The 17,627-nt window shown below is 40.6% G+C and overlaps 1 protein-coding gene across 2 annotated transcripts in view; it reads right to left on the bottom strand.

Annotated features, from left to right (window-relative positions):
• Positions 1 to 17,627, bottom strand: part of USP3 (ubiquitin specific peptidase 3) — an 87,731-nt gene that overhangs the window by 12,496 nt on the left and 57,608 nt on the right. For both annotated transcript variants that reach the window (XM_049905985.1, XM_049905986.1), the window contains 4 exons: positions 14,726 to 14,839; positions 7,886 to 8,032; positions 2,982 to 3,088; positions 2,727 to 2,807 (listed from right to left, as the gene is read on the bottom strand). In XM_049905985.1, the coding sequence (XP_049761942.1) occupies positions 2,727 to 2,807; positions 2,982 to 3,088; positions 7,886 to 8,032; positions 14,726 to 14,839 (449 nt within the window). The remainder of the gene's footprint in view (positions 1 to 2,726; positions 2,808 to 2,981; positions 3,089 to 7,885; positions 8,033 to 14,725; positions 14,840 to 17,627) is intronic.

The raw sequence follows: 17,627 nt of genomic DNA, 5'->3' as shown, positions 1-17,627 counted from the left end.
ATTCAACACACCGTGGGTGTCCAAGAAAGAAATGCCTTTACTTGGTAATTCAAGGGAAAGATGTGGCAGTCCACTTCTGGAAAGATTATAGCCTTGGAAACCCTGGTGGGGCAGCTCTGCTGTGCCCTACAGGGTCGCTGTGAGTTGGAATCGACTCGGTGGCAGTGGGTTTAATTGAAAATAGTGGCAAACTAAAACAGAATGCAGCTATCAGGGGCTGTGGGAAGGGACAGTGGGGAGGGACTGCTGAAAGGGCACCCAGTTTCCGTTTGGGGGGATGGCAAACTTTCAGAAACGTGTGGTGGTGATGACTGCACAACACGGTGAATGTAATTAACGTCGCTGAATTGTACACTTAAAAATGGCTAAAATGACAAGCTTTTTGTTACATATACTTTACCACAATAAAAAAAATTGCAAAAATGAGGAATTACCAGACCCTATTTTTTTTATCATTTACTTTTTTAAGCTGACATTAAGCTATTTAACAAAATAAAAATCAGGTCTGAGAATTCAAAGGAAAGCCAGCTAAGAACACAGAAAACATGCTTCCAGCCAAACCCTAAACCCCTCGGGATGGTCTGGGCCCCCTGAAGCTCATCACAATCACACCAGATTGTAACGAGTCTATGCTAAGAAAAATACTACCTTGGATGTGAGGCAAGTGCCTCTGCCTAGCTGATGTTCTCATATGTACTACCAACCAACCGCGCATTTTGTGTCAGACACGCTCCTTCTGGACGGCTCAACGCAAGGTGAGTCTGCTTGGTACTGCAGTATTCTGGGATAGGCAGTGACTGCCATGCTATGGGAGACACAAGAACTACATGTACCACCAATCAGGATGGGGGACATTGTACAAAGGGCGAGAAGGAAAGAGGCCTTGACAAACCAGTGTCTGTATCTTCCAACCAGAGGCCATCTGGACCTACAGAGTATTATTAAACATTGAAGAAGTATTATTCAAATATATATATATTCATGTGTTTATATAGAAGAATGGTATTTTATATTTCGCTAGTGTCACTATAGGGTCACCATGAGTCGGAATCATTGGTTTTTGTTTTTTTTATGTCAATATTACTATAATTCTTAAAGAATTTATAAAAATGAAGTCATAGTCCAATTTAAATTATATGCTTTGAGGCTAATTACTTTAATAATTTAATTTTCCCTGATTTCCTATCTAAATGATCAAATAGTATTTGTTTTATGATTAAATTAGCATGTATTCACATGCCTCAGACGTAAGGAGATAATGATCTGACATTTGATATTATGCATATTATGACATTTTCTTAATCTCAAATAGGCCAAAAAGGTTTTGGAGGAACATCCTATGGCTATTATACATTTTGGGGGGAAGTGGAGCGGATAGGGCTTCCTTAAATTTCTTCTGTATTTCTGTTCAAAGAAGGCATTCAACACCAGTTGGGTAGGAAGGGAAAGAACTGACAGCGTCCACAAAATGCTTTCACACACAGAGCTGCTTTGCTCTCATTTCTTCCAGTCATCCAAGGTCTTTGATAGTCATTCCCGGAGGGATTTCAAACTACCAGCAACAATTTTGCTGCTGTGCTTTTAAAAAGCAAATGCCTCACAATGCGTACAACACCTGTGACACGGAGACGCCTGTCTCTTAGAAAGTTCTATCTCTACTAGTATAATCTGATTCCAGAGCAGCACTGACGAACAGAACTTTCTGACGTAATGGAAATGTTCTGTATCTGTGCCGTCCAATACAGTAGCTGCTGAGCACCTGAAACGTGGTTAGTGTGTCGGAGGAACTGAGCTTGTTTTAATTAATTAAAATTCTAATAGCCACATGTGACTCGTGGTTACCTACTGGACAGTGCAGTTCTAGACCAATAGAATCTTTTGTTTTTTATTTTTTTTTTTAAGATACAACACTCACATATATATGTATAGTATTTTTTATTTCAATTTCATTCGTCATTTCATTCATCATGTCAATACCCCTAAAAAAGCTGAGAATGAGAAAAGCATTACTTTTAGTGAACATACGATGCAGAACAGAAATTGCTATTTACCCTCAGTGTAGAGTTACTTCATGATAGAAAAAAGACTACGTCTTTTCTTTTCTATTCCAGTTTCTTCTTTTTATGACTAACAAGATCAATAACTGTGACTGTGACCCATCGGTACAGTTATGTTCAGCAGTAAAATTTTTAACAAGGTCTCCTGCCTTAATACTCACCAATGAAAAAAAATGTTAAAAAATCTCCCAAAGTAAATGTGAATTTTAATAGTCTTACAGTTTAGTAACAAGGCTTCAGCCTTAACCAACAGTTTCCTGTGTTTTCAATAATAGATTTTCCAACAGAATATCCACACAGGCTAAATAACACAATAATTTATAAAACTTTGCTGTTTTTTTCCTTCTGTGGATTTTAAAATGGTGCTTGAATAAATTCTACCTCATTTGATCAGAAAATTTTTTGCTATAGACTTTCAATTTTAAATCAAGTATTTAAAACAAAGGGAGAAAATGGTGAGAAATATTTTATGCTTGACCTAATTATCTAATGAAATCCTTATTAAATGGAGTTTTTTCAAGTAGGAAAAGAAATTCAGGCTAGACTTGTTAAGTTACAACCCAGATTCACGAAGGATATTAACCACGTACGTGCTAAAAGGAACTTATAAACTTATTCAGCTATTTAAGGCGAGGAGAAAAAAATTCTAGAACGTGAAAGTGTCTTTACCTCGTAGTGAACAAACTGGTCCATTTTCTTGATTCTTAGAGCGCTTATTTCTGAACTGACTTGGAATATCTAATGAAAGATCTTAAAAGAAGATAGGAAAACAGAGCCATTAAAAAAGCATATGCTCAGTAATAAATAACTTCAAAAACATGTATTTCTAGAGATTTATCTCTTTGCTATCTAAGTCTTCAAAGGAAACATTAAAATTAATGTTTTAATAAAATATCATATATCCACAAGCCAAATATGTCTTACCTAGGAATGGGTCGAACTTTCTAGATTCTGTCCCACATATGAGGCAGTTAACCTCATTCTGGAGAACACCTCCAAATATAGCCGTGACAACAGTAGATGCTCCATTTCTAAAGAAAACACACACAGGAAAACATCTCAGTAAAAACCACTCTCTTCGACATTTGAAAAACTGAAACAAATATCTGCAAAAGCCCCTGTAGGTGACTGCTTTGGGGGAATATGTGCATCACTTATATTTATTTAAATTACAAAATAATACAAAAACTTCAAAGCTATACAGACACAGACGAAATAAAAGAGTAATGCAATTGGAAGATCAAATCCCTCTCTAAACCCATTATTTTCTCCAGAAGTAACTAACACGGGTGTGGGACTACCCTTCAGACCTTTGCTCTCTATTAATTAGCATATCACCTACATGCCTATACTTGGGCCATGATGACCCTACCCCCAACACACACACAAACACACACACACGCAGAAATACACCCACTCTTCACTCATCAGCATGGTTAGGTTCCAAAGACCAGGTCGTTCTGTTATGTAAAAACAAAGGATGAGCGCATCAGATCACAAAACAGAGGATGACTACATCATTACGTAACTGCCAACCACTGAGAATCATGGCCCAGACACGTTGACACATAACCTTAATCATTACAGCCTGCGTTCCTCTCGCCTCGCACATTAGCATTCGTTACTGCCAGATGTACACTAACACGCTGAGTAGATTTTTTACTATTGTCGCAAATGCGAAACATTGACTAACGAGATAGTTGGTAAGTGAGGAGTAGGTGTATCTCTCTCAGAAAACAGGAACCTGCCTTGTATTTGAATCTTTGGAAGGTCTATTACTTTACTTTGAACAGCCTTAATCAGAGATCCTTTTAGATATTTTTAGATAGGCATCTGTCAGATTTGGGGAAAAGAAGGTAAAGAAATTTAATACAGATTCAGTAATTTTTATTTCTAGAGGTGTGACTTTATAATTGAAAGTGCTGAATGTTACTATAAACAAGCCTTTTTAAAAAGCCCACTTTAAAAAAAAAAAGTGTAAGTACCGTATTTTTACTCAAACGTGGCTTCTGCGTCTGTTTGCCGGTCTTGCCCTCCCCCCATGAAGTATTTCTGTAAGCGCTGTGCTGATTTTTTTCTACAGCAACACGTGAAAGAGGATTGGCATGGCGGTGGGAGTGTCTCATGAGGGGAGGGTGTGGCTGGCAAACAAACACAGAAGGCGTGTATTATCTGCAAAAAAATACGGTAATTTCCTTGTAGAGGTCAAGAACAGTGGAAACACCACTGTTCTAATGTTACCTCACCTTTCCATGCCTCAACTTCACGTCTGTAAAATAGGGATTACAGGAAGAGTATCCACCTCAGTGGCCTGGTGTGTAGGCAGAATGAGCTATACATGCAAAGTGCTTTTAGAGGCGTGCTGAGCAAAAGGAAACCACTTAAAAATGTTCACACTACCTTATTAGCATAAAGCTAAATCATGCTTGCTTCTGGCTTTTTTTTTTTCCCCCTAGAGTGTTTCTTGAACATGGACTGCGATCTTTCTGACAGCTGCTCAGTACACCACAGTATGGACATACAACAGACAGAGGAATGATCGAGAAAGTGCACCATGACAGCCAAGTAACGCAAACACTTGCTTAGACGGCACTTCCTACGTGCCAGGCTCCATTCCTCTCCATTTATCAAATCAGTGAATCCTCGCAACAACTCCATGAGATGGATACTATTAGCCCCATTTTCAGACAAGGAAGCTGAGGCCCAAAAGGTAAGTAACTTAGCATAAGTCACTCGGGTGGTCTGGCCTGAGCATCTGTGCTGGTAACACTATACAAGATTTAACCAATAAGCTAGCAGATAGTGAGGTTGTTTTTGCTAAAGTGAACAGTGCTACAACAAACACCTGCATGTTAGTGCAGTAATGCAGTTATTTGAGTCAGTAAATGCCTCTTTTTGCTAACAGCACTTTGAGGTGGTTTCTGTCACTTGCAATCAATGAACCATGCTTTCTCAGCTGCTCTGAATTAAACCTACGAGACAGATGAGGCAGACTAAACCTAATCAACCAATTCTATCATTCTAAAAGGCTGCCTCCTTTTCTAGGAAACAGCTTCCTTCCTTTCCTGGCAAAAGAAACATATTGCAGCTTTATTAAAAAAAGAGGAGCTCTGGCCTTGGTAAATAAACATGGAAGCTACACTGGGCACTGCAGGACATGCAGGCCATTTCAGCTCTCAGGCTAAATATCCGTGCTGTGAACAGAAGACACGCCAGAAAACACCAACTGAAAATGAAGGGGCTATAATTGATTCTTCATGCAGATGTTGTATTTTATTAATACGGAAATGGCTTTTATTAAAAAACCAATATATCTCAACTCAATATGGTTCTTCCTTCATAACCTTCCCCTCTGAGAAAAGAATACCCACCAAGTCTGGCAATAACTTAACGACTGATTTGTGTGGTGGCGATCTGAGGTGTACCATGACTTAAACAAGGCTCGTAAATAAACTCTGAAATGGCTCCATTTACCGTAAGTACACGTGAAGTGTGTTTCAACGTTGACTACTTGGACAGGTTCTTATGCTGTTAAACCAGTTGCCCTCCAGTTGATTCCAACTCACAGCAACCCCACTGTGTGTCAAAGTAGAACTGTGCTCCCTGGGGTTTTCGATGGCTGACGTTTCAGAAGCAGATCACTGGGCCTTTCTTCTGAGGCACCTTTGGGTGGACTTGAACCTCCAACCTTCTGGTTAGCAGCCAAGCATGTTAACCATCAGCACCACCCAGGAACTCCCTTATGCTGCTAGAGTCCTTTAGAGTGGCACTAATGGTTTTCTATGTACCAAAGGGAAGGAATTTGCCAGTTATTTCTACCACACCACCACCACCACCACCCCATCTTCGGTAGGGTGGGGTGTGCTTGTACAACTGAATACAAATGCTGCACAGATGACATTTTCCTAATTTTAGTGACTATGATCCTTACATCCTGAAATACCTCCTCCAGTGACTTCAAGGAAATATAAGGGATTCAGAACGTAGTCAATTTGGTGATATGCTTTTCACTTTTAACTCATTAATGGAATTTGCAATTACCATTCTTTAAAATATCATGAAATAGTATGAATTAATACTGAAAAATTCATTAGGTACTAAAATAGCACGCTATGAGTATTAGAGGAGCCCTGGTGGTAAAAGCGCTCGACTGCTAACCAAAAGGTCAGCAGTTCTAACTCACGAGCCTCTCCACAGGAGAAAGATGTGGCAGTCTGCTTCCGTAAAGATTTACAGCCTTGGAAATCCTATGGTGCAGTTCTGCTCTGTGCTATAGGGTCGCTATGAGTCAGAATTGACGGCAATGGTATGAGTATTACAGTGTGTGTCCGTAAGGCTGTCCTAGGCATCATAATAAAGACACATACCCTCTCACTTCACACAGACTATCTTTGATACAAGTCCAGTTCAATATACTTTGTGTATGAGTATGCCATCATAAAATACATTTTACCAGGTCACAGGCCCTTTGGTTCTAAACTGGATCCTAATTGGAATCACAGCTACCAAGACCTGGGGAGGGGACAGAGGGGACAAACACCTCAAGAATTACTGCAATTCATATTGGCTGCACTTCTGATACTGCCAGATTGGCTATGAGGCTGAGGGTGCCTTGCTTCATTATTAAAAAACCTAGTCTTACTAAAGGAGGCCTGGTGGTGCGGTGGTTAAATGTTTGGCTGCTAACCAAAAGGCCGGCAGTTCGAACCCATCAGCCACTCCTCAGGACAAAGACGTGGCAGTCTGCTTCTGTAAAGATTACAGCCTTAGAAGCCCTGTGGGGCAGTTCTACTCTATTCTATAGGTTCGCTATGAGTTAGAACTGACTCAATGGCAGTGAGTTTGTCTTTTTTTGGTACTCTTAGTAAATCAGACTTAGGGACTGCCAGACAATACAACAGCGACCCTATATAGTACGTACCCTTTTCTTTCTTTTCAGCTTCCCTGCACAGCTCAGTACCGACAAAACTATTCAAAAACTACAACAGAAGGAGGGCACTATTGACCGAAATCGAGGCTGAAATAACAGTAAGTCATCCCTGCCTCAAGGAAAACAAATGTCTGATCTCAGCGTAGGTTTGCAGCTGTTAGTACGGAGGAAAGCAATCCGGAGGGCTTGTGTTCATTCAGACTGACAGGCAAGAAAAATTCTGAGGACTTACAGATGCCTCAATACCATTAAAGAAGAGACATACTTTAGGAGAATCTAAGTCCAAAATGCGGTTTCAGGAAAATTCACGTTTAAACTTTTGTTTTTAGTGAACAAATGCAATTATTTTGGTATATGAAAATCAAGTCTTCCACCCATTGCAAAGTACATCTGTGAGAAAACCTTTTAAATGCTAAATCATACACGTTTTCTATTATTTTTTTCAAGCTTAAAAATAATTGACACTAAGTAACAATTAGAACCACCACACCAGTCACCATGGAGTCCTTTCCAATTCCCCCATGTGTGGCAGAGTAGAACTCTATTCCACCGGATTTTCCGTGGCTGATTTTTTTTGGAAGTAGATCACCAGGTTTTTCTTCCCAGGTGCCTCTGGGTGGACTCAAACCTCCGACCCTTTGATTATCACTGAGCGCATAACCATCTGTGCCACCCAGGGACTTCTAAAAACCAGCACCATTCCAGCATGTAAATACAAGATGCCGCTGGGCTGGACGCAGGGGGCACATTTAGTTCACTTGGTCACAAAGTTCAAGTACACAAAAGTTGCAGCAAACATCCAGGACACCCTCTCTCCCACCAGTATAAGTTTAGTATATAGCAACACCAACAGAAATGTCTGAAGCCAGTAAACCATTAAAAGGAAACTAAATCTTACATGCAGCATTTGTTACTTGCAGACAAAGTGGAATTCTCCTGCAGAATCGCTGAGCGGGAAACACCATTGAAACCGCCCTGGAGTTCCAAGTGTAGGTGGTCCAAAAGGTAGCGCATGAACTCATGGGCGTCCTGCTGCTGATAGCCCCTTAAAACAAACAGAACACTCGGTCATTGGGAGGCTCTGCCACCCACTGCAACAAACAGGTGGGCAGAGAGCTGGAAATGGCTGCTGCAGCTCTGTGCTCAGCAGCACCCAGGGCTCCTCAGCTTTCACCTCCACGAGCTTCACATTTTACACAGAAAATCTCCTTTCAAGAAAAAATTCTAATACTTGAAAGTAAGTTTGAAAACTAAAGAATATGAGAGCTAGTTGGCCTTATGGTCATCTCTTCAACAGACCCCTCACTTACCCAAGTCTCCTGGACGGACCCTGAATCTTTCCACTGTCCCACTGAGCCCCTCCAGTAGGTGCTCCAAGGCTGAAATTCCACATCACACCTTTTCCAGAAAACTAGGTCTAAACCACCACATTAAAACAATCTGCCTAATGTACATTAATGAATCCTTCCAACTGCACCCTCTCTTTTATATCAACATACATAATTTCTGACATTTCCTCCACCTTTACAAACACCGCTTTGGGCCCACGTGAGATCTGGGATGCTCAGCTGTTCTACAGATGTAGGTTATGGGCTTCTGTTTCAACTTGTGATATTTACCTGAAAACATACAGTCCCTGCTTCGAATTTTTCTGAGTTTGACTAAAAGACATTTACCATTCCATTTTTAAATATTATTTCTGAATGCCTTTCTAAATATTACTTAGTAAGTATGTTAATCTCAACAAACTTTAGCTTTCTTTTAAACTACTTTTTAACAGTTTCCTCTGTAGTCACTGCAGGTTTCTCTCATTCTCTAGTGAGGTTAAAGGAGACACTCCTTACATTTGGGTGCAATGTTTGTTTTCTACACAAACTATTTCAGTAATGTCACCCACGCAGTTGTCTGTGAGCTAGGGAGGAAATGGACTGGTGACGAACCAACTGGTGTCACTGTGGCAGACAGCCAAAAGAAGACAGAGGGAAGTAACATTGGATCCAATTTTAACACTGTTTCTCACATTCACTTGTTTGTGACTTCAGATACTACTAGCCTTTCTCCTCAATGTCTACAGGGAGAGCAACAGAAAATCTACGTCATCAAGAGGCTGTGAGCAATACCGCTGAAGACCACACTGCAAATACGAAAAGCCTTGCTGATCATGACACTCCCCTTTGAATGACAGGGCTGAGAAAGGGAATGCTGCCAAGACGCAACATATAGAAATGTGGTGGAAACTGTCTCTTCACAACCATTTTTGGCACAATGAAAACAAATCACGTTTATCCAACTCTTAAAGACAAAGAAATATTCCAATAAAGAACAGTCAAAGAAAATGGTACTTTTGCTTGCCTGAGTGAGAAAAACAGAGATCCCAAATAATGAGACAGACACCACCAAACAGTGACACACACAGGTAGTGGTGATGCCCAACGTGCTGAGCTGTGCATACACCTGGGCACTACTGACTAGTCTCTGTGTGTTGGCAGTGCCAGGACATGATCTGCAAAATGGCAAAGGTCAACAGAGAATATCATAGGCCTCTACAGGATCAAATTTTATCATTCTTGAACAAATTTCCTCTAAAATTCCTAGGACACATTAGAATTTAGGTTGTTCAGACTTAAAATATCTTTAACATTCATAAAAGCATTTCAAATTATTATTCTGTCCCAAATATCTGCAAAACCAAAGTCAGCTAAATTCAGCTATTCCTATTCAGTATCTGGCATCCTATCATGGCTAAGTTTCTTCAAGACAAAAATGCCAGAAAAGAAGGATGACAAAGATGAAACTTTGTTTACAAACACACAAAAAACACACAACAGCAAAATTCCTATCTAGAAGAATAGTGTTTAAATATAAAATATCAACAGTATAGTATTTTTAACATCCTTCGCTATTTATAAATGGCCTAAAAAATAATTGTTAGATTAAAATATCACATGCAAAGATATACTGTCTACAAAGCCAAGCTAGTATATATACAAGAATTATGTTTAATTAATTTATTCACCATCATTTCTAAGCATGAACCACAACCAGAACTGATAAAAACTAAAAAAAAAAAAAAAAAAAAACCCTCTGTTTTGGGAAGTTCACGCAAATAAATTAAATCACATTGGACACCAAAGTAGAAATAGCACATAAATGACAAGAAAAGCATGGAAATAAACATCATGACCTGAGCTAAATTATCAAGAGACTTTCCTGGAGAATGGTTAGCATTAAGCTGGGTCCTAAATAAGAGCTAGAGACCACAGAACAGGAAGCATATGACATACAAAAATACCATGGCAACAAGACAAGGTCGTGTTAAGGAAGGCAAGGAGTAACAGAGACTAGCAGAGAGTACCATCAAAACCACACGGCACATGCCCTCTGCCCAGAAGCTCCTCTTTTATGTACCTGCATCTGTATGTGTAAGACTATTCACAGCAGCACTCTTTGGGACCGCAAAGGATCAGAAGCAATCTGTGCAACTATCCATAGGGACTATTACCTAAATTAGAACACAGCCATAAAGGGGAATATTATACGGCCATATTATAGATTGAGGAAGCTATTTAATTTTTTTTTTTTTTACTGCGATTTAAGTGAACGTTTACAGAGCAAGTTAGTTTCTCATTCAAAAAGTTCTACACAAATTGTTTCCTGGCATTGGCTGCAATCCCAGGTTTCTCCCCCTTTCCCTTTCCATCCCAGGTTCACTGTGTCCATTTGTCCACTTTTCCTGTCCCCTCCCACCTTCTCAGCTTTGTTCCTGGGCAGGTGTCCCCCATTTGATCTCATATACTTGACTGATCTAAGAAGCATGTTCCTCATATGTGTTGTCTTATACTGAAAAAACAAACCTGTTGCCACTAAGTTGATTCTGACTCACAGCAGCCCTAAAGTGACCTTATAGGACAAAACAGAACTGTCCCATAGGGTTTCCAAGGAACAGCTGGTGGATCTGGACTGCTAAGCTTTTGGTTAGCAGCTGAGCTCTTAACCACTGTGCCACTAGGGCTCTGTTTGTCTTATAGTACTGCCTAATCTTTGATTGAAAGGTGAACTTCGGGAGTGGCTTCAAGTCTGAGTTAGAAGGGTATCCGGGGGCCACAGTCTCGGGGGTTCCTCCAGTCCCCGTCAGACCAGTAAGTCTGGTCTTTTTTTGTGGATTTGATCATTTGTTCTACATTTTTCTCCCACTCTGTCTGGGGTGCTCTTTTGTAATCCCAGTTACAGCAGTCGGTAGTGGTAGCCGGGCACCATCTAGTTCTTCTGGTCTAGGGGTCACATAGGCTGTGGTTCCTATAGTCCACCAGTCCTCTGCACTAATTGCTCCCTTGGGTCTTTAGTATTTTTCTGAAGAAGCTATTTATACTAAGGTGAAATTATCTCAAAGTAGGGAGAAAAAAGATGGTATGTTACCATTAATGTTAAAAATTAGATACACATATAAACACACATATTTGCTTGTATATATACACAGAATATCACTAGAAGGATACACGGAAATCTGGTAACTATGGTTGTCTCCAGAAAGCAGAATGAATGGCCGGGAAATACCGCATGAAAAAAACTTTCATTGCATATCCTTTTTTGCCTTTGAATTCTGAACCATATGTATGCATTGTGCCTACTAAAATATAAATTTTAAACTATTAAAAAAAAGGACAGAAAAGGCTGGGTAGCCTAGAAGTCACAGAAGTGTGGTAGGCAAACACAGATTTTGGGAAACCTTGAAAGTTCAGGAAAAATCTCCCTGCTAAGTAACTGGCTTTTACTTTGAGTGCAAGAAGTGAAATAACAGCCTTGATGATTTCTAGATCCGAAGCTATTGAAGATATTTAGAGCATAATTTTCCTGGATTTGTTTAATAAATAAAAGTTGTTCCTGCTTCTACTTGCATGCTTGTATTTCAGAATCCTCATATTTCATTCCAAGGTGTCAAATTCTCTAGACACTTCCCCATGTTAATCAAGGTAAAAAGGCTTTCTAAAAAATAATTTCCCTTGGGATTATAAACGTAGAAACATACCCAGTGCCGTCGAGTCGATTCCGACTCAGATTGGCCTTAAGAAACGTAACTCAAGACTAACGCCCTTCCATATATGCCTGTTGTCAGACCCTCACCCTGCGTACCTGAGAGGAATAAGCCCGCCCCGCCTCACACCTGGGCCTTGTACAGTGATCCTGCACTAAAGCTTATTAAAAAAAAAAAAAAGTTTATTATTATGGATTATATTATCCATAATATAATCTCCAGATCGAGATCTAACCAAGAGAAAAAGTATTCATGGATTACATGAATGGGAAACAGTATCAATTAGTTGCAGAACTAAGAATACAAATGCATCCTATTTCCATCAGTGACTAAGAAAACCTCAGAGTTCAAGTATATCAAGAATCTCCCCCAGAAACTCCATGCCCAGTTCCTCAATTTGATTACCTTTTCTAAAAGTTCTGTTTCTTCATTAGCAGGAATATCAGAATGTGTAAAACTAATCAGTTAAAAACTAAATCATGCTCAGCTGGGCTACAGAAACTAAAACGGGCTGAGATGTGTACAGATTTGAATGAAAAGTTGCACTCTCCTGAATAAAATCATCATACTTCTAAACTTCCAATTAAGAATGAGGGAACCTGGTCACCATGAGAATGAAGAAGAACAATAGAAAGTTGGTTAGTGGGTCTCGTGCGGACAGATTACTGTTAACACATCTATTATAAACCAACTCCACAAAGACCTGGGCTCTAATTCTGGTCCTAACAACTACTAGATGTACATGATGAGACAGGTGCTTCCCTTCCCTGAGTCTCAGTTTTGTCTTCTTCGAAAGGGAGATAACACTTCCTACCCTGGCCAGAGCTTTGTTGTTGTTTTTTTTAATGAAGATCAGATATACCCATTGCTGTTGAGTCAATTCCAACTCCTAGTGACCCTGTAAGACAGAGTAGAACTGCCCCACAGGGTTTCCAAGGAGCAGCTGATGGATATGAACTGCTGACCTTTTGGTTAGCAGCTGAGCTCTTAAGCACTACGCCACCAGGGCTCCTGAAGATCAGATATAAAAATTAACTAAAGTGCTTGGCACATAGTAGGCATTCAATAAATGGAAACTACTATACATAATAAAAAAATGTAAAGATTAAATCCTTATCAAGAATCGAGTTAGGTGATCATATTAAAAATTTTATATTAAGTCTAAGCCTGCTTAAAGGTAACTTAACGGTCATTTCCACCCTTCCTACTTAGAGTCAAGAAACTAAGAGTCACACAAAATTAGTCTCTGCTGAGAGGGGATTTAAATGGCATGATACATAAAAGAAGTTTCCTTCAAAACAAAGCCTAGAGGTAACAGTAGTCACTCATGTCAGAACCTCAAAGTTAGATGCTTAAGCAACCCAAAAATTACAATCCCATGGAGCTGTTACCTTTTATGCGTTTCTCTCTATATTAACAATATATCTAAATCACAATCTGGCAAAAGGGCAAGGTGTACTGCTAAGTTTTCCTACAGTGTGCTGGTTTTTTTACAAAGAAGAAAGGGATGTATATGAGGTACTAAAACCATGACTGGCGTCTTCGTTATCTAGTGCTGCTATAACAGAAATACCACCAGCGTATGGCTTTCACAAAGAGAAATCTATTCTCTCATAGTTTAAGAGGCCGGAAGTCTGAATTCAGGGTGCCAGCTCTGAATTTCTCTCTCTGTCTGTCCTGGGGGAAAGGTTTTCGTCATCAATCTTTCCCTGGACCAGGAGCTTCTCAGTGCAGGGCCCCTGGGTCCAAAAGACACGTTCTCCTGGCTCTTCTTGCTTGGTGGTGATGAGGTCCCCTGTCTCTCTGCTTGCTTTTCTCTTTTATATGTCAAAATGGATTGACTTAAGATACAACCTTACCTTGTAGATTGAGTTCTGCCTCATTAACATCACAGAGGCATAAAAGCAGGATTGACAACACACAGAAAAATCACAGCAGATGACAAAATGATGGACAATTACACACTACTGGGAAATATGGCCTAGCCAAGTTGACACACATTTTGGACGGACACAATTCAATCCATAACAATTAGTAAGAACCATGACTTGCTTCAGCAGAAGGTGGTAAGGCTGTTGTCAAATGCCCGCAGCGCCCTAAATCTGCTATTACTCGAATCTCCACCGCAACGTCTAACCTAGGAGACAGGAGTCCTCTGAACACGGGAGCATGTCCATATTCATGCAAGGTTACAGAGAAAGCACGAATTCAATGGCTACAGTAGGATGTGGCTCAGCTGCCTTCTGTAGAGCGAATCCTCATGGACTTAACTACAGTCGTCTAAGAGGCTCAGAACCCAGACCAGTAACAATGAATATAATACCATGGATTTTACAGATTACATCTGGATTTTTTTAGTTGGAACAAGAAAGTATATGCTGGTGATTATTCATTATAAGACTTTGAAAGAAACAAGGAAATGCTGCCAGTAACTTTTCTAGAGCATATAAGTTATTTATAAGTGCTTTGTTTTTATAACAACAAGATACCCTACCCTTTGTTAAAGTCATTTCTAACATCTATTATTTAAACAAACATGTTGGTTTAGTCAGATACATTCAACTTCTGCTCTTCTCAAAAACAAAACAAAACAAAAGACAAACCGGTCTTTATTATTTAGAAGAATACCACTTCACTGAAAATTGTTTCAGGAGCAGTATCAAGAGTAACATTAAGGTTTTAAAATACCCCTCAAGTAAGACTTACCTAAAGTTTGGCATAATCTTCCAAACAACATAAAATAAGGACTCTGGACTAAATGCAGTCGGGCTGCCTTGCCATAGAGCACAGAGTGTCTTTCTAAACTCTTCCACCAACGACCTGGAAAAGAGAAAGATGATACCTGTAGCATTACCGAGAGGCTACCATTGCAATCCATAACGTCCAACTGTCTAAAGTGCATAGCAGACCAGTCAAAAGTGAAAACATAAAAAGGATTTGGTCTTTTCTGAACTAAGTCTGACAGTTCTGTAAAAGCATCCCATGAACCTTTGTGAACAGCAGTAATTACGGACAAAACTAGTTCTTTAACCATATGGCGAATTTTGAGGGTGTCAAGTACTGCTATACTTGTACACTCTGAATTTTTTTTTTTAAATCCAATAAAGCAGTGGATAAGTCACAAGCAAAATGACTTAGGAATGCAGACTTAACAATTAACAAGTTAAACAGCTAAGACAAGTAACAGGTTCTTCTCCAGCTCCTGCTCTTTTATTTCTCCCCCACAACAAGAGGCACTTTCCAGGCCTCCGTCTGTGACTACCTCTCATCTCTGCTGCAGAAAGTTTGCCACAAAACTTCAACACTCAATCCTACAGCAAAGACTCTCAACTCCAAATCTCCAGACCAGACTTTCTCATGACCACTTTTCTCCAGGTTTCTCTGGCTGCCAAAAGGGCTTTTCTACTGAATGGACTCTTATCACTCCAAGGTCAGTGTGCATACACTATTCAGCACCTGCTCTTTGCCTGTTCCACACGCTCCCTCCATTCTCCTCTTCTTCCACAGGAATCAAACTTCCATTTCTCTGCTGTGCGCGTGACCTCCCAGAGTAGAGGACTGTGAGTTTGTCCAACTTCTGGGAAATTTCCTTACAGGGAAAGAGCACTCCTCCTCATTAATCTCTTCCTTCTTCCGGCTGGCTGCAATGAGGACGTAATGGCAGAGCTCCAGCACCATCTTGGACTATGTGGATGAGAGCCCCACCCCCCAGGGCTTTTGAAACAGAAAGCTAGAAGCAGCCTCATGACTTTGCGAAACAACCCTAGACAGATGACCTCCAACTTTTACATGAAAGAATAAATCAAGGATGTTTAAGTCACAGTCAATTTTGGTTTTCTATGCAAGTAGCTAAACTGATACACCTCCTCAACTTCGATGATCACATCGGTTGACGTAACCACCATACTCTTGAATACTTAATTGATACCCCAGAGAAAGCGCAACATCTTCTTTTTCACCCCTTGTTATCCTGTAGGCCCCTGAGGCACAATGTTTGACTGTCCAGTACCTGAACCCTCTTCCTGTGTTGGGAAATTCCCTACCTTGCCAGACTTGGTGAGAGCCAGGGCTCGCCTCCCACTGCAGAAGCTGAAGAAGCCAGATACCTGCTTTCTCAGCCTCCTTCGCAGCCAAGACCTGGGCTCTGCCCATCTGAATCAAGAGTTAGCGACACAAAAAGGCAGGACAGCACCGAATCCTCTCTGGTGGCAACAGCGTCATGTGGAGTCCAGGGGCGGCAGTAACAGCAGCTCACCAGCTCCAGCTATGCTGACAACATGAATTGTAGTATCACGCCACACGGCAGTGACAGGCATGTCCTTATGGGACAGTTCCGTGGGGTGACTGTGGCTATGGTGCTGGCTGCCTGGACTCCAGACCTGGCTTTCTCCCCATCTGGTAATGGCTAGCTCACCAACAGCCCTTCAACAGATATCCTTCTGCCTAAAGTGGCCCAGAGGCAAATTCTGCAGCTTCTAACTAAACCCAACTCCAACCGACACTAACACAACCAGTACTACCAATTCTTCCCTTAACTTTCATGCACGTGCATTCTCCTCCTCTTCACTTCACTGCTCCCCCTCCCACCTGATTACTGTAAGGCATGAGACCTCCTCGAGTGCAGGCGCACTCAGGCTCATCCCACATGCTGCTCCCCGGGAGATTCTTCCAGAACACTGCTTCTAGTGATGCCACTCCAGCCTTGCTCCAATGCCTGGCTTTCAAGTCCCCTCAGATTGTGGCTCTGTCCCTACTGCCCACTGTTCCAACGTATTCTGTCCCTTTCTCCTTCAGTCACCTAGTCAGGATGGTGTCAGATTAGAAGATACCTTTTCGGAATATGCGAGAATGGGCGTACGTGGGAGCGGGAATGAGCAGGCAGGGAAAGCTTTACACTCAATACACAGATCCTAAATCAGAGCCCTATTATCAGTAATGGTAAGATACAGAAAAAAAAAGTCTCCCTTACAATCATGAAATATGATAGACCTTCTAACCCTGAGACAGGTCTGGGCCGCCCTGAACTCGAATACAGGGTTGGCCCTTAATAATTACTTATCTACTTTTTTCCCCTATTCATATCAACTAAAAGTTGACTGCATTGCCTTGTAATTAATTTGCTGGCTACAAATTCATTGTATTTTCCAAGACAGGATTACCCAAAAAATATGACATGTTAATTCACACTGACTAAACTGCATTTCATATATCCTAAACCAAAAAAAACAAACCCACTGTCCTTGAGTCGATTCCGACTCATAACGACCCTACAGGATACCGTAGAACTGTCCCATAGCGTTTCCAAGGAGGGGCTGGTAGATTGGAACTGCAGATCTTATATTAGCAGCCAAGCTCTTAACCACTACGCCACCAGGTCTCCGTTTCATATGTAAATGTCATCAATTTTAGGATGCCCAAATTCGAAAAGCCTCAGTAAGTAGAGTGCTAAATTTATCCTGCCTGTTATGGTAAATAAGAACAAAAGAACTCCAACATTATTCAGACTGCCAGCTAGATATTTAAGCACAGTCTTTAGAAAAAAATTTAGAATTTTTATTTGTGCCTCTTAACTCATGTAACGCAATGAAAATCACCAGTAAGAGTCATT

This window comes from Elephas maximus, chromosome 13 (assembly GCF_024166365.1).
Source record: "Elephas maximus indicus isolate mEleMax1 chromosome 13, mEleMax1 primary haplotype, whole genome shotgun sequence".
NCBI classification, from domain to species: domain Eukaryota; kingdom Metazoa; phylum Chordata; class Mammalia; order Proboscidea; family Elephantidae; genus Elephas; species Elephas maximus.
This window is presented reverse-complemented; position numbering and strand designations above follow the sequence as displayed.